This window comes from Panthera pardus, unplaced genomic scaffold (assembly GCF_024362965.1).
Source record: "Panthera pardus isolate Hobbes unplaced genomic scaffold, ASM2436296v1 HiC_scaffold_17, whole genome shotgun sequence".
Taxonomy (NCBI): domain Eukaryota; kingdom Metazoa; phylum Chordata; class Mammalia; order Carnivora; family Felidae; genus Panthera; species Panthera pardus.
In genome coordinates this window covers 5,451,845-5,475,842 of record NW_026526732.1, presented here as the reverse complement: position 1 = coordinate 5,475,842, position 23,998 = coordinate 5,451,845, and the positions used below count along the sequence as shown (strand labels likewise).

Here is a 23,998-nt window from a genome sequence, read left to right as displayed (position 1 = left end):
TAGTCCAAGAAGTGCAGCATATTCCTTTTGTGAATTCAGCATGTGTTGACATGTTAAATATCCAGGATCTGCAGAAAAGAAAGCTAAATAGGTTTAATTGAGTACTTTTTTGAAATTGCCTGGAAAAGAAATGCCTTTTTTTCTTTCTTTTCTTGGAACTCGTGGTCCAAGGATACATTATGGTAAATACTAGAAAGATTATGAAGACTTGTTTGTGGATCCTAGGGACAAGAGGGCTTAGGTTATAGGAAAATGTATTTATTTTACAGGGTGGTAAGGGACACGAGAGTCTTATTTTCACATTTCATTTTTATTCAAAGACTCTTAACACCTTTGATTTTCTTATGGAAATATATTAACATCATAGGATATGCCATGTGGTTCTGCAGATGTGTCTTGAGTTGTTCATATTTAATACATGAAATTTTTAGTTATTTTGGTAGATTTTTAAGGGCAGATGGCTTGGAGCCTGAGCAGGGGCAAAGAGTGAAAGCTTTGGAGCAAGTAGTAATAATTAAGAGGATGCTTAAAGTGAAATCTTTGATTTTGTGAATCAAGACTCTCTCTTTGTTAATGCGGTTATTTATTGAATAACAAGTACATACATCCTGACAGTATAAACCAGAAAAATGGTATAAATATGAGCCAAAAAAGGTATAGATCAAATTTTTAGAATGCTTATCTATAAAGAGAATTATTGTATGTACGTATTTATATAACTAAATAGCTGAAGTGAAAGCTTCATTAAATATTTGTGTTACCTATGATGTAATCTAGTATTTTCCCATTCTTTTTCATTTACAAAGTGCTGGTTGTGTCTAACACTGTAAAATTAATGGGTTATGACTTGTGTAGTTTTAGCAAAACTGATGTTGACTCCTGCTGTAATTTAGTTTTCAACACACTTTTTTTTCTTTTTTTTTTTTAATCTAGCACTCTGCTGGGTGGTGTGGATACAAAAATGAATAAGGCATAGTCCAGTCCTTAAGGAGCCATGTAATAGCATGGAGAGAGAAATGAAGTAAGAAACTGCAGTCCAGCGCTTTAACTGCTGTGGCAGAGGCATACACAGGTTAGGGTGGAAGGGACCCATTATTTTCTAGCAGGAAGATGATCATTTCTACTAGGTTCACATATTACATAACCTGATAATTCATCTGATTATATATAGGCTTCATTTAATGTGACATTTAGTTCTGTTTTTTCCCCTATAAATTCTGAAATTGATACTATGAGGTTTACTGGAATAAGAGATTTCTGAATTTTTCGCATAAAGGCCAAGTTTGTAAAAGCAAATGTTAATTTTATAGATAATCTTAAAAAAACCAAAATCTTACAGATGAGTAATATTGTTTTCCTAAATATGTTACAGTGACTAGCTTAAATGCCTTTATCTGGGACATAATATTTTTCTGACCTTTTTTTTCCTTCCAAACCTTATATTGTGACTTATTAAGAAGGTAAGATTAGGTAGAAGTGTAATATAAGTATAAACGTTACCTATTTATATATCTGCTAATTATCTTTGACTTGACCATTGGCTGTTAACCGAGATAGTGAAAATTAAGCTACAAAGCAAACCATGAATTTAACAAAAAAAAGATGGAGGGGTGCCTGGGTGGCTCAGTCTGTTAAGTGTCTGGCTTTGGTTCAAGTCACAATCTCACAGCTTGTGAGTTCGAGCCCTGCATTGGGTTCTGCTCCGAGCCTGGAGCCTGCTTCTGATTCTGTGTCTCCTTCTCTGTCTGCCCCTCCCCTGTTTGTGCTCGCACTCTCTCTCTTTCTCTCTCAAAAATAAACAAACATAAAAAAATGATAAATAAAAGAGGGATACATAATCATCCATCGTGGAAAAATTATTTTGTAATTTTATTGAAATTTGGAAGTATTCCCTGTGTTCACTTCTTATCTGTGGTTAATTCATTCATGATAGCACTGAATATAAAAATCAAGAGTTGGTTTCATTTTATCCAAAAAAAAAAAAAAAAAAAAAATAGAGCATGGCATTTCTATAGAATTTAGGTTCTGTGAGTTACAAAATTGTTACAGTTTTTCCTGTGAGTGATATAGGCCCCTACATCGGGTTGAGGAAGCTAATGTCTGAGTGGATGTGGTGGTTGCCTTAGAATGATTTTGCCGTTAGCAGTGAAAAATGTTTTTCTTATAGTTCTTGTGCAGCAGGCCATGGAGTAAAGCACATTTTTATAATAAAGGTGATGAATTTAATCGCAAACTGGCAGCCAAATGGAAATTGCAGACCTTGATACTGGGAGAAAATTGCCTATAAAGCAACTCTTGAGGGAACAGGCTTTAAATTTATCCACCCATTTCGACATTGAGGAGAACATAGGAATCACAGGATATTTTGCTTGGCCTGCTTAGTTCAGATGAATGACACTTGAACGTTCTATTTAAGAGCTAGAGATGGTTGGTTTAAAGTTGCTTATGCTTTGCACATTAAAGCCTTAACCACATACATTTTTATATTTCATTAAATATCTATAATGCTGCCGACTTTTTATATTTCAGCACATGATATGCCTAATGAATTGAAATCCATTTACTACATTTATGTGGTGATATGCTATGTAATTCATGTTTCTGCCATTTGTATGATAGACTACAGTCTTAAAGGATGCAGAATACTTTGCGTTTATAAGTAATATTCAGTTGAGAGAATGTCATATAAACTCAATTGATAGAATGTCACTAACTATCAATCTATACTGTTTTATATTGTGTTTAAATAGTTTATATTATGAAATTTAAACAGTGGTAGAATTTCTAATATGGGAAATCTGGGCTTTGTCACGTTTTTACTCTAGCTGACTAATGCTTGTCATTTCTTAGGATAACCTAACCCCTGATTCAGCGTCTAGTATTTAGAGCGTTTAACCCTGAATCTTGGTATTTGTACCATGTATTTTGAGGTATACTTTCCCCCCGTGGTACACCTATCTGTTAACAGATGTCTGTGTCCAAATTCAGAGAATTGTATGTGACTGTTGGAAAGTGAGACCTATTTGAAGGTTTGTAAATATTTAAGATGAAAAGTGCTAATGTAAAATATAAAAATAATATTTAATATACTTCCTGAAACAATTGGGCTCTAAAGGGAATTGAGGATTACTTCTAGGAGGTTATTAGATTTTACTTGGATGCATAGGAATTATTATTTCTTGTTAAAGTAAGTTGCGGTAATTGGTATCTTTGTCATTGAAAGTACTTTCATTTAAGTTACTTTAAGTGCTAGACTGATTGTAATACATCCATATAAGAAGTAAGCCTCCATGTAACGTTGAAGGTAATTTAGAACGTTTAGCCGTCTCTGAAATTTATAAAGTTTAATGTTTATTTATTTTTGAGAGAAAATGCGCAAGAGCAAGGGAGAGCACGCGTGCCCAAGCTGGGGAGGAACAGAGAGAGGGAGGGAGACACAGAATCCGAAGCAGGCTCCAGGCTCTGAGCTGTCAGTGCTGAGCCTGACGCAGGGCTCAGACCCACAGACTGTGAGATCATGACCTGAGCCAAAGTCTGATGCTCAACAGGCTGAGCTACCCAGGGGCCCCTGAAATTTACAGAGTTTAAATCAACACCTCTATTTCCTTATCACTGATACAGATGCTTGGTCATTTGGTTTATTTGGCTTAAGTAAGCTGTGGCGAGTGCAAGTGTAGAATTCAGAGATAGAGCCTAAAGGTAAATATTCCTTAGTCCAGGCCTTTGTGAGAGGAACGAAGTATAATTATTTCGACTCTAATGTTCCTGATCCAGTAAATCAGTATGTAGAAAGCTATATTTTCAATTTCAGAAAAAAAAAAACTAAAATTTTATAAATTTCAACATATAAGGTAAAACTGGAATGAGGCATATGGAATACAGGTAAATTGTATACATATGTAAGTGTGTTAACATATTTTAATGTATTTAATGTTTTATATAATAAATGTGTTATGATATGAGTATATAACATGTATATATAATTCATACATAACTTTGATGATAAGTATGTGTATATGTATGTAGTACATAGAGTATATTTCATTAAAATTACCACTTTTCTGTAGCAAGATGGCTATACGTAATTCTTTATAAGCTGATACTAAATTAAATTTCCATAGTTACTGGTGGTGGTTTACTTACTTTTTCCCTCCCCTCCCCTTCCCAGAGAGAAAGAGCACGTGACTGCAAGCCTGGGAGGGAGAGAAAGTAAACAGGCTCCTTGCTTAGCAGCTGGGTGGGGCTTGATCTCAAGAACCTGAGTTGAAATCAAGAGTCAGCACTTAACTGGCCTTATAAGCCATGCAGGTGCCCCAGTGGTTTACTTTTTCAAAAGGGTTTTGCAGTGATATGTTTAAACTCACATCCAAATCTGCTGCTGTGATAAAGGTACCCGCAATGTAGTTCAAGATTGTTTATGCCAGAGTCTAAAACACCTGAAGCATCTAAGATTCTAAGCTCTGAAACGATTTTAGAATCATGTGTGAGAACAGTCACATCACTGAAATTAGCTCAAGTGATGGATTGTCAGAGGGGAGTGAAACACGGGGAGTGTTTCAGTAATATCGTGGTTTCAAGGTGACAGTATAAGATATGATCTTTTCGTATTTTGTTTTTGATTAGATAAGTATTTTAAGGTATTGTAGTTATGCAAGTATACATTAGAAGCCAAAATGTTTCCCCAGCTAACCTTCCCCCAAATTATTTATTTGAGGTTAAAGTAATCTCCGGAACAGTGGTTAAACCAAAGCAGGTCAGGTCCTGGAGCAAAGAACTCTTAATCTTTTTTAAAGTGTGTTCTGGGAAAAGTGCTATGGAGAATATTTGCTCCACGTATTTAGGAGTCATTTTTAAGAAGCTGAATGTACTGTGGTATTTGGATTTGAGTAGTTTGTAAGGTTTTCTGGATAATATGCTTGAATATTTGAGGAGGTGCTTGGTAAAAGTGAGCTGGAAAAATTAAACTGTATCTTTGTTACTTTCTACTTCCCTCTTTGCCATGTAGGATGAATTTACATGTGAGAAGTCATTCGCAAATTGTTGATAGGTGCCTTTTCTGTTTCTCTTTTATGCCTATAGAGTTGGGAAAACACCAGTCACAGATTTTAGGTAACAGACACTCATCAAATCATCAGATAATTCTTTCAGACTATCTGTCAAGATATGGCATTTCCAGAATATATAATTTTACATCACAATTATCATTAATAATGACATGGACATACTTAGGTTTACGTATCAGGCACTTTTTATAAATATATTCATTGTCTCATTTAATCTTTACAACAATCCTGTGAGCTGGAAATAATTCCATCTTATAGATGAAATGGAGGCAGATAGACATCACTTAGTAGTTTTTTTCAAAGATTGCGTTCTTAGCAGTTTGTTTCTTTGTCACAGATTATTTACAGTTGTAGTCAGCTCTTTGGTAAGTTTTTTAAAAAGTAAAATTTTATCTGACTTTGAATTATTATTAGGTTAGTTCTGCACGAAGACCTGGAGAGTCAGATTTTTCTGGAGTTGTCCTCCTTTATATATACATTACGTTAAATTATTTTTAGCCACTGTAACTACAGCTATAAGGAAGGTGGTCTTCTGTTGATTTTGTCAGTAGTTTGCTTTATTTGACATTGTTATTAAGAGAAAAGACACTACAACGTATTCGGAATGCAGGAAGTATATTAAATTTCTTTCAAAGCTTGTGCCATTTAATACTGACATTCTGAAAGTGGGTTCTCTCTGTGTTAAGTCTTGATATTCTGGTGTGCCTCTTACCGCAGGTTACTACTGATGTCCCCAGGCGCCTGTGAATTGGCCTGGTTTTGCAATTTTTTATGGCCTTTTCCATTTCCCTGCTTAAAAAAAAGGATGCTGGGGAGTCCTAATGTACATCTTATTCTTTGTTGCCTGTGAAATTCTCCCAACTAAAGATGATTGTGTATATCTTGCTATACTTACTCCTTTTTAGGGGTGTTTGGTTTTAAATCACAATTAGGGAGACGTTCATTTTTAGTGAACGGATTTCACTCACTTTCCAGTGTGGTGCAGTTTGTGGAGTGGAGTGCTGTTTGACATAGGTTGCCTTTAGATTTTGGTTTATATCAGTAATTTTCCACTTGCCCCTACTACTAGGGAAGGCCTTGGTGAAGACAGAACTTTTGTTCTTACAAATTCTGTTCATTCTGAACTTTTCCACTGGGAAAAATTTGTATTGGTTTTAAGAAACAAATCCCTAATTTGAATAGTTACTTGCACTTCCTTAACCCTTAACATGGCTACTCTAAACTACACAGCTCTTCGTTGATCTTTGCCTTTGGGAACTTTCTGAGTAAATGAAAAAGTGCCATGAATGCGAAAAACAGAACCACTTGTTTGGATTATTATAGGCGTTACTGAAAATAGCAGTCCAGTACAGAGATGGGATTAGGAGTCAGAAAACTAAGATTTGGCAAAAATCCTTGAGGGGCACAGAAGCATGTGTTTTAAGCATTTCATGTATCGGATCCATCAACATAAGTATGTCTCATTAGAATGATAAATATATATCCATGTTTTTCCCACTTTTATTCTTTCCTTCATAATTATTTAAAGTGAGGATTTACATACCTAGAATGCAGTTTTCCCTAGTATGATCTTTTCTACTGTAGAACCAAAAAAACCCATAGAGCTCTGGCTTACTCTTGAAAAATTACTTTGTCTAGTGTTCAGGTCCGGGTATGCATATCCCAGGATACTCAGCCTCATCTCTCAGTCACTTCTAGCCCTCTAATCTATTTACATAGAAATGGGTTTTTATTACTAGAAGAACTGTGATGGCAGGAACTATGTTGCTTATGAGGGTAGTCCTAGCACCAAACACAGTGCTTGCTACCATAGAAAAGTAGGACATACTCGGTCAGTAACTCACCTTGAGGGGCTGTTATGTGCCAGACACTCCACAAATGTTATTCTAGTGAAAGACTTTTCTCTATGAAACTTAGGTATTTAAGTCTAGAGTGAGTTATCTTAGATGGTCCTTATAGAGGAGAGTAAACATAGACCTGAAAAGCTGAAATGAGGTCTTGACGGACGTGCAGCTAGTCCTTGCCAGAGCTTAAATGAGACTATTCTTTTAGTTGTAATTTGGATTACACTATTCTTTCTTTCCTTCCATTATTACTGTGTATATCTCTCTACTTTTCCTTCTTTTTCTCTCCACGATTTCTACACACTTCTCATCTGTTTTCATCTTTTCTCAGTGGCTTTTACTGTATTCTGTCACTGCTTTTCCCATCATGAGGATGGAACAATAATGTTGGAGGGGCGGTGTGATATGGAGGCCTAAATTTGGATCCTGACTTTTTCCCTTACAAGTTAAGTGATCTTTGGTGAAAGTACTTAATCCCCAAATCTTAGTTTCCTAACTATAAAATGCAGACAAGAAAAGTACGTCTCTGTAAGGAAATTCATCTGCCCAGACAGAGCACTGACCTCCAAGGCAGACTTTGAGCAACTCACTGCTCGGAAAGAAGTTAGATCTCATTACTCTTAATTCTGTTTAAGAGATGCTACTTCTCACTAGTCGTGTGCTACCATTACCACCACCAGTCAACTCTGTTTCGTTCATGGTAATACTCTCTCTCGCGGCATTTAAAGCAGTCCTGGGGAAGACCTAGGTAACGAGGGAATAACTGTGTAGTTTAATTTTTTTTAAGTTTATTTATTTATCTTCAGAGAGACAGCAAGTGGAGAAGGTGCGGGGAGAATGGCCAAGCAGGGTCCTCGATGACAGTGTGGAGCCCGGTGCGGGGCTCGATCTCATGAACCGTGAGGTCATGACCTGAGCTGAAACCAAGAGTCCAGCCCTTAACCGACGGAGCCATCCGGGTGCCCCAAGGAGAAGTCATTCTGAACTGTCTTCTATAGACATGCCTCCTTGCGTGGTGTCTTCAGTGTCTGGTTGGCTTGCTTTCTGAAGGGGCTCTGTCAAAAAATGTCTGCTCTGGAAGCCCAGTCTCCAGCTGGAATTTGAAGTCCTGAGGGAGTAGGAGCTCTTCCTGAATTGGAACTTGTGTTTCCAGTTTGCAGACCCCGTTTTCCCTGAATAATTACAGCTAAGAATGTCTGTCTCCTAACCGTATGTATGGACCCCTTGACCACTGAATACAAGGTCATACTTGTAATATTTGTCTGACTTGACTTAGATTGTTGTAGGATGGTAGTGCGGAATAAAAACTCAGTAGATGCTGAAACCATTTTATAATATGAACTACGTTGAGGTGCTTCTTTGAGGTCATACCTGTGTGAGTACTCCAGCTATTATTTTGGATTAGTTTGTGAAAGAGCAAGGGCCTTGTCTGTTTTTGCACATGACTATATTCCTAGGGCCTTGGCCAGTGCCTGGCTCATGGTAGGTATACAGTACATACTTGTTGAACGCATATATGCACAACCATTATCTTGTACCATAGATTATTAAAATAGTTAAAAAAAAAAAAACTACAGTCACACATTATTCAGGCCAATTCATTTTATAAACAGTTTGTACTTTAGGAAATGAAATGAAAAAGCTTTTATTATATTCTTAAAATTTTTACTAAATAAGCTTTGAATAGACAGTTGATCAAAACTGTGACATTGTAGGGGCACCTGGGTGGCTCAGTTAGTTAAGCGTCCGACTTCACCTTAGACCATGATCTCATGGTTCGTGAGTTTGAGCCCCACGCTGGGCTCTGTGCTGACAGCTCAGAGCCTGGAGCCTTCTTTGTGTCTCGTGCTTCTGTGTCTCCCTCTCTCTCTGTCCCTCCCCCACTTGTGCTTGCTTGCTCTCTCAAAAATAAACTTCAAAAAAAAAATTCGTGAGGTTGTAAATATAGAAGTTGTTATATATAAAAAACAAAACAAAACAGCTCAAGAGAAAGGAATCATTTACAGCCCCTTTGGTGCCGTCCTGGTGGGGGCAGTCTTTTCTTTGTGGGTTAGGGCTTTTTAAAGCCAAGACCAGTCATTTAGATGGTTGTGTATTTTATCTTGTCATTTAACCTAAAACACAGTAGAGAAATTTAACACTGATGATGTAATGAACATCTGTTATTACCCGAGTATTTTAGATTCTCATAAATCCTGAATAAATACAGCAAGCCCTTTTGAGAGGAGTGTATTTCTGTTACTTTAAAGGGAAGGGGAATAAATTATGAAGCTAGTAACCTATTAATGCTTGAATGAAGTTTCAAGCATATTTTTGTAGCTTTGGATGTTTTTGTACTAATCAGCCTGCTAAGGTTGTTCAAAAGGTTTTTTTTTTTCCCAAGGATGCAGATCCTTGGGAGTATAGCAAAAGACAAAAACAAAGCTGTCTGTTCTCCCAAAGTTTACATTCTTATGTAGGAGACAGGCAATAAGCAATAAATACATACAGTGGGCAATAATACATTAGGCAGTATGAGTTCAGGATAAAGGAGACAGGAGTGTTTTGGATGGATTGGGGTAGATTGTGGTTTTCAGCAGGTAGATCTGGGTGGGCTTATTGAGAAATTGACATCAGAAGAGAGATTTGAAGGAGGTAATGAAGAGCGAGATACTGCTCTCTAGGGAATAGTTTTCCAAGAGGAGGGAAGAGTCCTGGCAAAATGTGAGCCAGGACCTGGAGTTCCTTGTGTGCCTGTAGCTGTGAATGAGGGATGGGGGGTGGTGGGAGCAGTGGTACTGGTTAGGGAGGTAGGTCTGAAAGTTAAGAGGGGAAAAGTAAAGGGGAGCTTCTGTGAGGACCTGGGCTTTTACACTAACTGAGATGGGAAATCATTAGAGTAGTGGTTCTTAAAGGTGGTCTGGGCACTCTTATAGCAAGCCTGTGTGGTCAGACTGTTTTCATGGTAACAGTAAGTTATTTGACTTTTTACTCTCATTCTCACTTGAGTTTATAGTGGAATGTTTTAGAGGTTGGATGCTGTGTGATATTGCAGTAGATTGAATTCATAAGAAGGTATGAGAGTTCTGTTGTCTCTGTTAATAAAGATATTTAAACCATTTGCAAAAATAGAAAACAGTACCTCTCACTATTTTGTTTCTTTGGATAAAAATGTTTTGTTAAAATGTAATGGGGTTTACTATTTAAAGTGAATCACAAGTAATTTAGATGCTTTTCAGTTTTGATTTATGGTAGGGGAAGTATTAACAGGTGTAACTCTCACAAACAAGCTCTTTAGGCTCCTAGTAGTCATTTTTTTTTTTTTTTTTTTAAGAGAGAGAGAGAGCGCGAGCTTGAACTGGGGGGGGGGGGGGGGGATGGGGGGGTGGGGATGATCGAAAGCAGGCTCCAGGCTCAGCACGGAGCCCAACTCAGTGCTTGCTCCCATGATACTGGGATCATGACCTGAGCCGAAATCAAGAGTCAGACGCTCAACCTCAACCGACTGAGCCACCCAGGTGCCACCCCTCCTTGTATATGGTAAATTTTTCAGCACTGAGTCCTTTTTTTTTTTTTAAGATATGAAATTTATTGTCAAATTGGTTTCCATACAACACCCAGTGCTCATCCCAAAAGATGCCCTCTTCAATACCCATCACCTACCCTCCCCTCCCTTCCCTCCCACCTGCATCAACCCTCAGTTTGTTCTCAGTTTTTAAGAGTCTTATGCTTTGGCTCTCTCCCTCAGCATTGAGTCCTAAGACCAAAAAATCTGAGAACTCCATTAGACACTTTGGAGCAGAGGAGTGACCTGTCGTCACTTGGGTTTGAACGGGCTGACTCTGGAAAATAGACACTAGGCTGGCAGGAGCAGTGGTGGACACAGGGCGACAGTTATGTCATTTCACTGGCTTAGGGGAGAAGTGGCTGTGGCTGCAACTAGGGTGGTAGGGAGTCGAGGGGGTCGTGCGGATTCTGGGTTATTGTAAAAGGTGAATGAACAGGATTTGCTGGTGGATTGGATGTGATGTGTGAGAGAATGGACTTGCCAGTTTTTAAGGTCAGGAGAAACCAGTGTGGAGGACAGATAGGAGTTGGGCTTTTTAAGTGTGTCAAAGTGACATGTTCAGAAGATAGTCGGGTACACAGGCATTTGCAGTTCAGGAATGTCCTTGACCAGGATTTTTGTTGTTATTATTTCGGTTGTATTTTTGTATGGTAACGTTTAGTTTCCATTCTAATAAATTAAACTTTTATGATCTCAAGAGAGTGCCGTATTCTGCATTTTATAAACTCATATTAGAGTTGCTTTCTAAGGGTTGCCTGGCTGGCTTAGTCAGTTGAGTGACTTTGGCTCAGGTCACGATCTCACGGTTCGTGGGTTCGAGCCCCAGGTCTGACTTTGTGCTGACAGTGCTGAGCTTGCTTTGGAATCTCTGTCTCCTCTCTCTCTGCCCCTCCTCCTCTCGCACGCAATCTCTGTCTCAAAAATAAATATTTAAAGAAAATTTCTTTCGTACAGTATTGTTATATGATAGTAGAATGTATTCTTTAAGAAGGAGTAAACATGTAGTAAGTGTAGCCGGTAACATACATAACGTTACTTAGATTTTCTGAATCTTGTATTTTGTAAAGTATATTTATTTATTTTATTTTATTTTATTTTTTAAAATGTTTATTTATTTTTGAGAGAGACAGAGACAGAATGTGAGTGGGTTAGGGGCAGAGAGAGAGGGAGACACAGAAGCAGAAGCAGGCTCCAGGCTCTGGGCTGTCAGCACAGAGCCCGACGCTGGGCTCGAACTCACGAGCTGTGAGATCATGACCTGAGCCGAAGTCGGACGCTCAACCGACTGAGCCACCCAGGCGCCCCTGTAAAGTATATTTAAAGTACCGTATTAATGTTTTCAGTATCAATTTTATTGATATCTGAGGGTACTGTATATGTTGCTCTTCCTACAAAAATGGAAGTTTTCTAATTCTGTGTTGAAACTTGCTATAACGGACCTTTGGAATATTGTATACTGTAGATTGTTATAGCTTTTAAAAAAGCCCTTAGTTTTTTTAGTATGAGGGAGGGATTTTCTCTTGTACATTGGCTGCTGTAACACCCATGAATGTCATGTGATATCAATTTGTTTTAGTTTATGGAATTAAGGTGATGGTCAGATACACAGGTGGTGCAAGATTACAGTTCTTCAGTTTTTCTCTATTGAGCTTAGGAGGAATTTGGAATACAATTGAAAGGATAATTAAAAATCAAAGAAAGTGTTACCTAGGGAAAGCATCCTACCCTCCGCCCTCCCCCCCACATAGACATGATCCCTTCAAAATTTTTGGGAGTTCCATTTCAATTTTCACTCGTTTACGAAATTTCTTTTAAAGCCCTAAGTGATTTGGAGCTTGAAAAGGATAAAATACATAGGGCAGACTCCCTCCTCACCTCCCCCAAATATGAATGTGTAGAGCCTGGTTATATGAGGACTGGGTGCTTTATAGGGATACCATTTAAAGTAAATCCTGGTGCTCAGTAGTTTAGGACGTTTTGAAATGTGAATTTTCTAAGGAGTAGGATTGACTTTGTGGTTCTTGATAGGTTGTTGAGTTTATGCGGCCCTTTCCTGTGGGGTATTGATCTAGAGAGGACACAAAATCAGGTTCTAAGAAGAAACAAGAAGATTCCCAGACTCCTAATTGATAGAACTTCAGAGCAGGAGGAAACCATAAATGTCATCTGGTCTAACCTGATTTTACAGAGGAGGAAACTGAGACCCCGACAGTTAAGTTCAAAGCCACACAACTAGATCTTGCACGGGATCAGAAGTAAAATCTAGATTGCATAAATTCAAGGCCAGTGCTTTTTTCCTTTTTACTTACGGTTATTAAGAAGGGTCCTATTATTGTAGAAAGGGATTGTGGATTGTAGTCTTTCCCCCTGTTCTTAAGGCCGGTAAAAAGTACATGTGTTTTTTAAGCAGTAGCTGTTAAAATTTTAAAGATTATTTTGAATTGAACAGCTTATTGTTCATGATTTTGAGATCCTCGATGTTATTGGTAAGCAAGTATTTTAAATTTCTTTCAAAGACTAGACATTTGCATGGCTCTCATTCTCTCCCGCAACTGTCCTCCCTCCATGAGAATAACTCCAAGGCCAAAGCAGAATCTTTATTTTGCAACAAATTTAGACTTAGAAAAGTAGAAATCCTCTATAGTACAGAGGTTAACATTAATAACTCCTGTAACCACAGTACAATTGTTGGAACTGGGGAGTTAACATAGATACAATATTATTAACTAATTTGCAGATCTTATTCAAACTTGACGAGTTTTTCTATTCACATTCTTATTTTTTGGTACAGGATCCAACCCAAAATCCCCCATAGCATTAGGCCTGTGTCACATTCTTTCATGATGCTTTTCTTGATATTTTTGAAGATAACTGGTCAGTTATTTTGTAGAATATTCTTCACCTTTAGCTTGTTCGATGTTTTCTCATGATTAAATTGAGGTTACACATATTTGACAAGAAAACAGCAGATTACTGTTTGGCCTTTCTCATACTAGGGGTATATGTATCTTACCGGTGATAGTATTTGATCACCGTTTCTTTTCTCCTTTGTAATTAGTAACTGTCTTATAAGGAGGCACTGCACGGATACCCTGTTTCTCATGTTTTTGTTCACTAATTTTAGCATCCATTGAATGGTTCTCACCTGCAAGAATTATTACTATGGTGGTTTCCTAATGGTAATTTTCTATAGCCATCTTTTCTTCTGTATTTGTTAATTGGAATTCAGTTAAGGAAGGTCTATCACTTCTTCATGGATTTGTTCACTCAATTGTTTATATCCTTATGGTCTCAAAGATTATAACGCTACTATTGCTATCATAAGTAAAATCTTCTAAGGCAAGCATTTATCTTTAAAAAGTTAATATATTTAGATGCTTACACATCTCAAAGGCATGACATGTAGGAATGTATGGGAAAAAGTCTCTCTTCCAACCCTGTATGTGTGTACCTGCTTTCTATTGCTGTGAGTTTATTTCTGTTCTTTTAGAAATACTAAAAAGGTTGGGAAAAGTTATTAATAAACATTGCTGGATTCTCAAGTATTACTTTTGGGTGGATTCCAATGGCATCTACTGGTTTATTGTTGCATCTCCTTCAGATATCCATTGACTGTGTTTCTTAACTAGGTTTCTTAGCCTTCAGATTTCAAATTTGCTACAGTGGATGTTATGTAGAGATAATAAGGGTCGGTTTCCCCTGAGTATTTTAAAAAACTAAATGACCAGAAGACAACATTTTTCTCTAAAAAATACTTGATATATAACATATAAAACTAACCAGGTTTAAAAGTAACCTCCAAGCAAAACCCAGTTTAAATGAGAAAGGATGCCGGGGCTCCTGGATGGCTCAGTCAGTTGGGTCTCCAACTTCTGCTCAGGTCAAGATCTTGCTGTTTGTGAGTTTGAGCCGTGGGTCACACTCTGTGCCAACAGCTCAGAGCCTGGAGCCTGCTTCGGATTCTGTGTCTCCCTCTCCCTCTCGGCTCCTCCCCACTTGTGCTCTGTCTCTGTCTCCCAAACATAAATAAAAACATTAAAAAAAATAAATGAGAAAGGATGCCTATGCCAATTAAAATACTGGTTTTTATTAACTTTAAAAAATGCTTTCCCCCATTCTGTTTTGTTCTTTGCAATGGCCTATTTTGTCGTCTTTGTGTGCCAGCAGCATCTATTTATTTATTCATTAAGGACTGCCACTTTTCTAGGCACTTAGGCCTAGATTTCACCCTCTGAAGCTGTGTTCTGTTAGCATGAAAAGAGGAGGGCTGCAAAGACTTTTTTTGCAGTCACTAGTAAAACAGTGGACTGGTCTTGTTAGAGCATGGCCGGCAGTAAACTAAGAGTTGTTTGTTCCATTTTCCCATTTTCTATTCTCTAATTACCATCTCTTAACATGAGTTTTAAGGGCTTCTTATTCCAGAAAGCCCTTTATGAAATTTTAAATGAAAGCTGGTTGGACTAGCTGTAACATTGGACCAATTCTTAAATTTCTGAGCATTAAATTTTTTTCTTTCTTTCTTTCTTATAAAATGAGTATTGTATCTACTTCATAGTCTGGCGAGAATCGCGTAAGAATTAATGTTAAGTATTTTAGCATGGTGGAAGTGCTCATGTTAAAAAATAATTAGGTCTTTGGGGCGCCTGGGTGGCGCAGTCGGTTAAGCGTCCGACTTCAGCCAGGTCACGATCTCGCGGTCCGTGAGTTCGAGCCCCGCGTCAGGCTCTGGGCTGATGGCTCGGAGCCTGGAGCCTGTTTCCGATTCTGTGTTTCCCTCTCTCTCTGCCCCTCCCCCGTTCATGCTCTGTCTCTCTCTGTCCCAAAAATAAATTAAAAACGTTGAAAAAAAAAATTAAAAAAAAAAAAATAATTAGGTCTTTGTGGTTTATTTTTATAGTTGGGAGTCAGTGACTTCTTATAATTTTATATAGGGTATCCCATCTTATTTGCAACATTTTGACTGAAAGTACTTTCTAACATCGTAATGAGAATATCTTTATTATTTTACAATTGTAAAAAAAAAATTCGTATAGTAATATGAAATAAAAGCCAGAAGTCCCTATAAATCCATCTCTCAGAGATGATTACTGTTAACAGCTATATCCTTTTTTTTTGATTTCTATGTGTCAGAAAATACACATACCTAATATAAATTGGATTATATAGTGGACTTTATTTTCTGTAACCTCTGAAAGAGCTTGTCCAGGGAGGTGCAGCTACTATTAAATGCCTTCCATGATATAGAACTGCTGCTGAGAGCAATTATGGAACAAGGATGGACATTTTTGTGAGACCTTTGCTATTTTCATGTTTTTTATGTGAAATTTACCCACAATTTTTTGCAATTGTTAATTAAATTTCCAAAGCAATTTAAAGGAGGGCTATGATGTTTAATTTTGTAATTTTTCTTTTAAAAAAATATTTAGAGAAAGAGAGCATACACATGGGCGGGGGGTGGGGGGTGGTGGTGGTGCATAGAGAGAGAGAATGGGGAGGGAAAGAATCCCAAGCAGGCTTAATGCTCAGCCCTCGGAGCCTGACACGGAGCTAGCTCCATCTCAGGACCCTGAGGTTTCCACCTGAGTGGGAATCAAGAGTTGGATGCTTGTGAGTTCGAGCCCCGCGTCGGGCTCTGTGCTGACAGCTCAGAGCCTGGAGCCTGTTTCAGATTCTGTGTCTCCCTCTCTCTCTGCCCCTCCCCTGTTCACACTCTGTCTCTCTCTGTCTCAAAAATAAATAAACGTTAAAAAAAAAAAAAAAAAAAAAATTAAAAAAGAGTCGGATGCTTAACTGACTGAGCCATCCAGGCGCCCCAAGTTTTTAATTGTTTTGCTTATAGTTGTGAAGTTCAAAATACAATTTGCCCTCTACCCCCCCCCCCCCCCCATCGGGTCCCAGGTCCCATTAGAGAATTATTGATAGGTTGTTTTTTTTTTTTTTTGCCAGTTTCCAAGCAATTGCCTCAAAATTAGGTTTATTTGGTTATTCAAGGAGGCAAAACACATTTCACTAAATGTTGCATATCCTCTGTTAACCTGCTTTTTAATTTATTTGCTTTCTCTTTACCTTATGGGTGTGGCTTTTTTAAATGAGTACAATGAAGTTCTATTATTCCCTGGGTTTTGCTTTGCTCAAAATGTCTGTAAAATTTTCCCTGTATTTAGTAAACTCTGAATTAGAGGTTTCTTTTTACAGAAGTACATAACAGCCACCACTTTAGGTGGTGACAGTGGTTATTTGGTTATAAATAGACTCATAATGTTATTTTTTTAAGATTTAATGTTTCATGTAAATAGAGGCTAGTCATTTAATTAAGACCTAAAATAACAAATCTTCCTTTGCTTTTGTATGTTCAGGTTAGTGTCCAGCAGATAGTGTGGAAATAGCCCATTTAAAGATCAATTGAAGTGCTGAAAGCTTGTCATTTTAACTTCACTTATAAAATTTTTGCTATGTACATCAAGGCATATAGTTTTATAAATAAGTGGCTCTTACTTTACTGAATAAATTAATGGAAAATGCTAATTTAAAAAAAATGAGACAGTAATGGTCAAATGACACTAACATTTTCATTTCTTTCTGTATTTTAGATCCAACTGTATTACAATGATAAGATAATGTATCGATGGATTTTAAATGTAAGGCACAGAGAAAAAGCAGATAGATGTGCAAATAAAATGTGTATGTTTAAAACAGTATAAATAGCCAGTTGAACAATTGGATTAGCTGCCACAACACTGGGTATAAGATGTGCTTTGTATGAAAATGTTTTCAGTGTTTTAAAAAGTTGTCTTTTGGAGCGCCTGGCTGGCTCAGTTGGTTCTGCTCAGGTCATGATCTCATAGGTTTGTGAGTTCAAGCCCCTCGTCGGGCTCTGTGCTGACAGCTCAGAGCCTGGAGCCTGCTTCGGACTCGGTGTCTCCCTCTGTCCCTGCCCCTCCCCTGCTCATGCTCTGTCTCTCTCTCTCCCAAAAATAAATAAAAACATTTATATTAAAAAAAAAAAGTTGTCTTTTAATTTGTATTGTTAAAATCCTAAAAATAATTATTTCATGCGTTTTTAAATACTTTTTGTATATCATTTAATAGCTTTTTTGTGTACTACTGAACTAGTAAATATTTTTCATATTTCATTTCCTAATTTTCATTTTCTTGGTTTACGTTTGTTGAAAAAATTCTAAACCAGATGGTAAAATAGGATTATACTCTAACCTTTATCCAGTCTTTCAACATTGCAGTATTGAATTTATACATAGCCATTATCTATCTATCTCTCTATCTATCTTGGGAAATAACCACTTAATTTTATATTTTAGATTTCTCAGCCTGTATTTTTCTGTTCTCTAATAGTTCTTTATGTTGTCCTCATTTCTGACATTTTACTTTTCCACAAAGTGGTCGATCTGTTAGCTAATCCAGTAATTCAGATTTTTTTAAAACTGTAAAAAATTTTAAGGTGGCAGAGAGTGGGATCCACATGTAGTAATTCAGATTTAATCAAAGAGTAGTGGTGATAGAGAGCCAAAGGCAAAAATGAGCTGAGCTTTATGAAACATAAGAATGATTTCAAAGCAAAGCGTTTAGTTATGTTAGGTGAATTAGGGAAAGGGAAAAGGCAGATGATGTAATATTAACAGGTCACGTGGAGCCACAGCTGTGTGGTGACTGTTTTCCCTCTTAGTAGCAGAATTCATTGATAATAGAGGTTTCGTTTGAAAAAGGAAAAAGAATCAAGGTAGTTAAAAACAGAGAAATGTAAGGAAACAGTAGTATAACCAAAACAAGTTTTCAGACTTAAATATTTTTCAGTATACTGACATTTGAAAAAATGGCATCACCAAATATCAATTCTAGGAGCCTGAATACTGGAAGTGTATATTCTCAGGAGCTGAAAAGTTTGCATTCTAAACTTGATGGCACAACCTATAGACTCCAAAACAGATTATTTCCCGTTTAAACTAGTGGGTCCAGAAGGGGGTTCGAGTCCTAACCTAGCTTGAGATGTCATCAGATAGTTGAGAAGGCACGCCTGCATTTCAGTATGCGAGCTACAGAAATGTGTGTGCTATGAAACTAGTTAATTGGCTCCTTGATTCAGAATAGTCATCCCTAAAGAATGTCAGCTGATAGATAACACTGTGAAGGCAGTTGCCTAGTAGAAAAACAACCAGGAAAAAAAGTTAAATCATCTATTGGTATTTAAACAAACAGTTGTGGAAGATGAAATGGTGGACGCTTGAGCCGAAGAGGTAAAGGGATCCTTAACCACACTGTGGAATTGGAGTGTGGGGGACTGGAGGTAGGCAGCCGGAGTGTGCATTCTCATCAGTTCTCAGGATGAGTGGGGTACAGGATTTTCCATTTTAAAAGGGCGTGGCCAAATGTAGTATGTCTAAATGAGTGAGAGGGTATAATAAAACCATGCTGTTTTAAAGCTCAGAAGAGGATACTTAGATATAGAACTGTTCAAGTATTTTTAAGATCATCTTAAGAATGAGGCATTTGATGTACTTTGTGGACTTTGGAGTGTGGGCAAATGAGAGAAATTTCAGGAATTTTGATTCAGTAAAATTTATAAACTGATAACTCCAGAGATGTCTAAAGCAAGTTGTCTTGATATTGGGGATGTTTTGGGGTAATTGTGGTGGGAATTTTTTTTTTTTAATGTTTATTTGTTTTTGAGAGAGACAGAGACAGAATGCGAGTGGGTTATGGACAGAGAGAGAGGGAGACACAGAAGCAGAAGCGGGCTCCAGGCTCTGAGCTGTCAGCACAGAGCCCGATGTGGGGCTCGAACTCATGAGCTGTGAGATCATGACCTGAGCTGAAGTCGGACGCTCAACCGACTGAGCCACCCAGGCGCCCCTGTGGTGGGAATTTTTATACTAGGTGATGGAACAAGTGGTTCTGAACTTTTAGTTCTCTGAACCACTCTTGTAGGTTATGAAAGTAGTGTGGAGATGAGCAGACATTTGAGCATTGTCATGTAATGTTTGATACAACAAAAGTATACAGTTGACCCTTGAACAGTGCAGGGAGTAGGGACACTGACTCCCCTCATGGAACATCCGTGTGTAACTTTTGACTCCTCCAAACCTTAATTACTAATAGTCTACTGTTGACTGGAAACCTTACTAATAATATAAACAGTCAATTAACACGTGCTTTGTATGTCATATGTATTATATACTGTATTCTTACAATAAAAGCTAGAGGAAAAAAATGTCAATAAGAAAGTCTTGTGTAAATGCAATAAGAAAATCTTTGTGTAGTATAAACCGTGTTGTTCAAGGGTCATCTGTATAAAACCTATTAATTATGAAGAGCTTCTGTGTTTCATAAGTGAACACCTATAAATCCACCACTTAAGAAGGAACTAAAGCACTACCCGTACCCATGACGCATTTCTGTAATGTTTTGGCTGTGATTAGATCAACCTGATAGGAAAACATTAACAAAAACTTCTGATTACCATGACTTAGGACTGAAAGCTTTGGAGAAGAAAACTTTTTAAAATGTGGGGTTACAAGGGGGAAAATAATAACTGGGGTCCATGCATACTAAGGTTGGAAAACAATGGATTCAGTTGAGTTATTCGGTAATCAACCTCTAATTAGTGAGGTACAGGTACAGAGAGGTTAAGAGACTTGTCTAAAATCACATAAATAGGGGCGCCTGGGTGGCTCGGTTGGTTGAGCGTCCAACTTCAGCTCAGGTCACGATCTCGCGGTCTGTGAGTTCGAGCCCCGCGTCAGGCTCTGGGCTGATGGCTCGGAGCCTGGAGCCTGCTTCCGATTCTGTGTCTCCCTCTCTCTCTGCCCCTCCCCCATTCATGCTCTGTCTCTCTCTGTTTCAAAAATAAATAAACTTTAAAAAAAAAAAAAAAAAAGAAAAATGTTAATAAAATCACATAAACAGTTACTCTTAGAATCAGAACTTTTTTCTTTTTTTAAAGATTTATTGTTTAAGTAGTCTCTGCACCCAACATGGGACTTGAACTTAAAACCGTGAGATCAAGAGTCACACACTCTACCCTACCATCTGAGCCCCAGAACTTGTTTTGACTTGAGTGTTGGAAGTAACATGCCAGGAAGTGCTCGTGATTGCCTGGCTAGAAGGGTGCTGTTGATAAAGGCAGTTAAGCACTCCGCTGGTTAGACCCCACAGTAAGATGGTAAGATCCTTGAGAACTAGGACTTCGTCATCTTTTCATTCCCATCCTACGATGTTGTGTATATAATTTGTATTCTGTTGTTAAATTGAGTAATATATCTTAGAGACTGAAAGAAACGTGGTAGAAAGACTTTGTATCTTAAGTAGAATTTATAGTTATATTGGTTGTACCTTTGCCTCAATGCTCTGTAATTAGAAACAACGGTCAGAGTTTCTTCCCTCTGGACTACTTTCTTGACCTTAATAGCCTGTGGCAGAGTTGATTATCCTGCTTTTGTGTTTCCAATCTGTACCTCTTTCTGTTCTTCTTCTTTGGAGTATCTATTTGTTCACATACTTCCCAGAGGAGACTAGCTTCTTTGAAAGCTTGGAACCTTGACTTAACTTTAATGCCTTAGAACCTCTCTGTGGCTCACTCACCCACCCATCTTCCAGACCACGGAGTGTTGACCGAGGGCCTGCTGTTGCTCCAGGCACTGTTCTAGGAGCTGGGGCTACCACGGGCAGCAGAGTCTCATCAAAATTTCAGTTACTAATCAGAGAATCACACAGATGTTTATAGAAATTCAATTTAAATGGCAAATGTATTCTTCTTCCATTTTATCATCTAATTGGAGATGTGATCAGTGATTATTGTATCTTTATGTATTTTTAATTTAATCATTTTATGTGAATTTTCTTATAATTGATTCTCTTGGTTTATCTAAGTTTGATAAATTTGTTTACCTGGAATTAATGTTGTTTTCTTTTTTAGTCTTTTGTATTACTATGGTCATAGGATTTTAATATTGAATTCTTCTTGTATTCATGGTATAAATTCCACTTCCTTGGTGCATTATTTATTTAATAGGCTCCCCTATTCATTTAGGATGTTTATATTTATATTTGTAAGCACATTTTATCTATAGTTTTCTTTTATGCTGTTGTCAGGATTTTTATATCAGTGTTACTACCATCGTAACAAGAATTCGGCAGTTTCTGAAGAGGAAATTTAAATGTAACAAATTAATATTGAAAGTGCTTTTATATAGAGACCTGGACTAAAGGATATATGCACACTTTTAATTGAATTTCCCTAATGTCCTTTGGTTAATTACTTGCTGTAATTATGTAATTATGTAAACATTTATGTTTAAATTATTACTTAGTGGTTGAAAACTTGATTGGAGAATTGCTGTTGCATGCTGATATAAAGTCAACACTAGTTTGATACTGGACATGTTTAGTAGGAAAGATTCATTATTATAATAGAAATACACAAAAAGAACTTACAGAGTGAAGTCTTGGTTTTATAATGTAGTTAAATCCAAGGTGCATTCTTTTGATTTTTAAAAAATTTCATTTGCTATTCAGAGACGCACATTTGGTAAGCTTTGACAAGCAAATTGTTACCTCAGAGATAAGATGGTTATAAAATGAATGTTGCCATCATTGAAGCAGAAAATGTATTGCAATACAGTATTTTCACTGATTTAAGACTATATAACCGGGTAAGAACACCTTTGATCATGCCTTTTTGGTATGGTGGGTTTTATTTAACAAAGAGATATAAATAACTAGTTATGAAAATTAAAGTGTTGTACATTCATATTTCATAGTTCCTTAATCGCAACAGATTGAAATTCCATGTTTGGAAGGTATACAAAATACATTATAAAAATAAAGCCCATTTTACCTTTAAATTGTAATGGACACAAGCCTTTTCCCCCCTTTCTGTAGCATGGAGAGACATCTATAGAGGCATCCAGCTAATTTAGTAGTGACAACCCTTATTAGACGGTATGTTCCGATGGGCAGGGCCTGTCCTCTAACACGTCTTCTTGGAAACTTAATGAAGAATTCTTGAAAGAATTGATTTCTTTGTTCAAGTCTTGATTCATTTAAGTAGATTTCTTATTCTTTTTCTTATAAGAAATATATTTATGTCTGGGAACTTTTTAAAAGGTCATTGACCAGGGTGTCTGGTTGGCTTGGTCGGTTAAGTGTCTGACTCTTGATTTTTGTCTCAGGTCATGATCTTACAGTTTGTGGGTTCAAGCCCTGCATTGAGCTCTCGGCTGACAGTGCAGAGCCTGCTTGGGATTCTCTCTCTGCCCCTCCCCCACTTGTGTGCACGTGCTTGTGCTTGCATGCACGCGTTCCCTCGCACTGTCTCCCAAACTCTTTTTAAAGTCATTGACCCTAGGTATTTCTGCTTTCTTTCTTATATTTCAGTCATTAATGCAATGTAGTTTGATCTCTTTTAACCATCTTTTCCTTGAAACTTCTCTGATCACCAGTGGCTTAGTGGTCAAATTCAAAGTACCCTATTTTGCTCTTTACCTTATTACTATGTTTTTGTGGCATTTGACACTATTGATCACCTTGTCCTTGGTTCTGTTATTCTTCAGCTTCTTTGACACCTCTCTTCTTACTTCTATTCACCTCCAGTTCTTGGTTTGGATCTCTCTTCTTTACTCCTTAAATGTTGCTTTTCCTAGGATTCGGTCCTTTCTTCTCCCTATATCCTCTCTAAGACATCTCTTCTATTCCTATAGCCTTAACTAACATTTGTGTATCAATCTAGACTTCTGAACTTAAAATCTGTGTTATCTACTGGACGTGTGTTTATCCAGATACCTAAAATAGCTAAGGAAGTAGTCCAGTTTAAATCTCATTCAGACGGATTAGTTCTGAAGTATAAAAGAGCCTTTGGTATTAGTTTTGTGTGATAGACATTCTTATTTGACTAAAGTTCTCATTTGGAATGAATGGCCTCATTTAGGTATGGAGAAATTAGGTAAAATAACAGGTTTATCTCATAGTGGTTAAGAGCGTGGGCTCCGAAGTTAATTTAAATAAAATATATTATTTCGTTGATACAGATTTGATTCCTGGTAACAATTAATTAAAGCTATAGTCCTGTTAAACATAGACTTAATCCAGGAAATGATAGAATAGGTTAACAGTTCTTTACTCTTTAACACCTTATCAATGAAACCCCTCCCTACCTTCTTTTTTTAATTTTTTTTTTTCCTGGACTAGCAAGAATATTTTTTTGTCTAACACATTTAAAATTTTTACTTTTAACAGAAATTAGCAGAGTACGGAAAGACATGTACAATGACACATTAAATGGCAGTACAGAGAAAAGGAGTGCAGAATTGCCTGACGCTGTGGGACCTATTGTTCAGTTACAAGAGAAACTTTATGTGCCTGTAAAAGAATATCCAGATGTAAGTATATTTTGTTGTTTTATTCAATTTTTTTTCTGCTTCACATACTTTGGGAAGGGATATAGCTGGTGGTAAATAAGCATTGTCAGCTGCTGAAAAAAAAAAAAATGCCCTGTGAGGGACTAGAGGTGTGAATAATTTGGCGTGGGCAGTTTA

At 37.3% G+C, this 23,998-nt stretch overlaps 1 protein-coding gene across 6 annotated transcripts in view; it reads left to right on the top strand.

The window, feature by feature from the left end:
- The window catches only part of QKI (QKI, KH domain containing RNA binding), a 154,755-nt gene that overhangs the window by 16,303 nt on the left and 114,454 nt on the right, over positions 1 to 23,998 (top strand). For all 6 annotated transcript variants that reach the window (XR_002070862.2, XM_019412742.2, XM_019412741.2 and 3 more), the window contains exon 2: positions 23,700 to 23,842. Coding sequence is in view for 5 of the 6 variants with exons in the window: in XM_019412742.2 (XP_019268287.1) it covers positions 23,700 to 23,842 (143 nt within the window). In the remaining variant the exon portion in view is untranslated. The remainder of the gene's footprint in view (positions 1 to 23,699; positions 23,843 to 23,998) is intronic.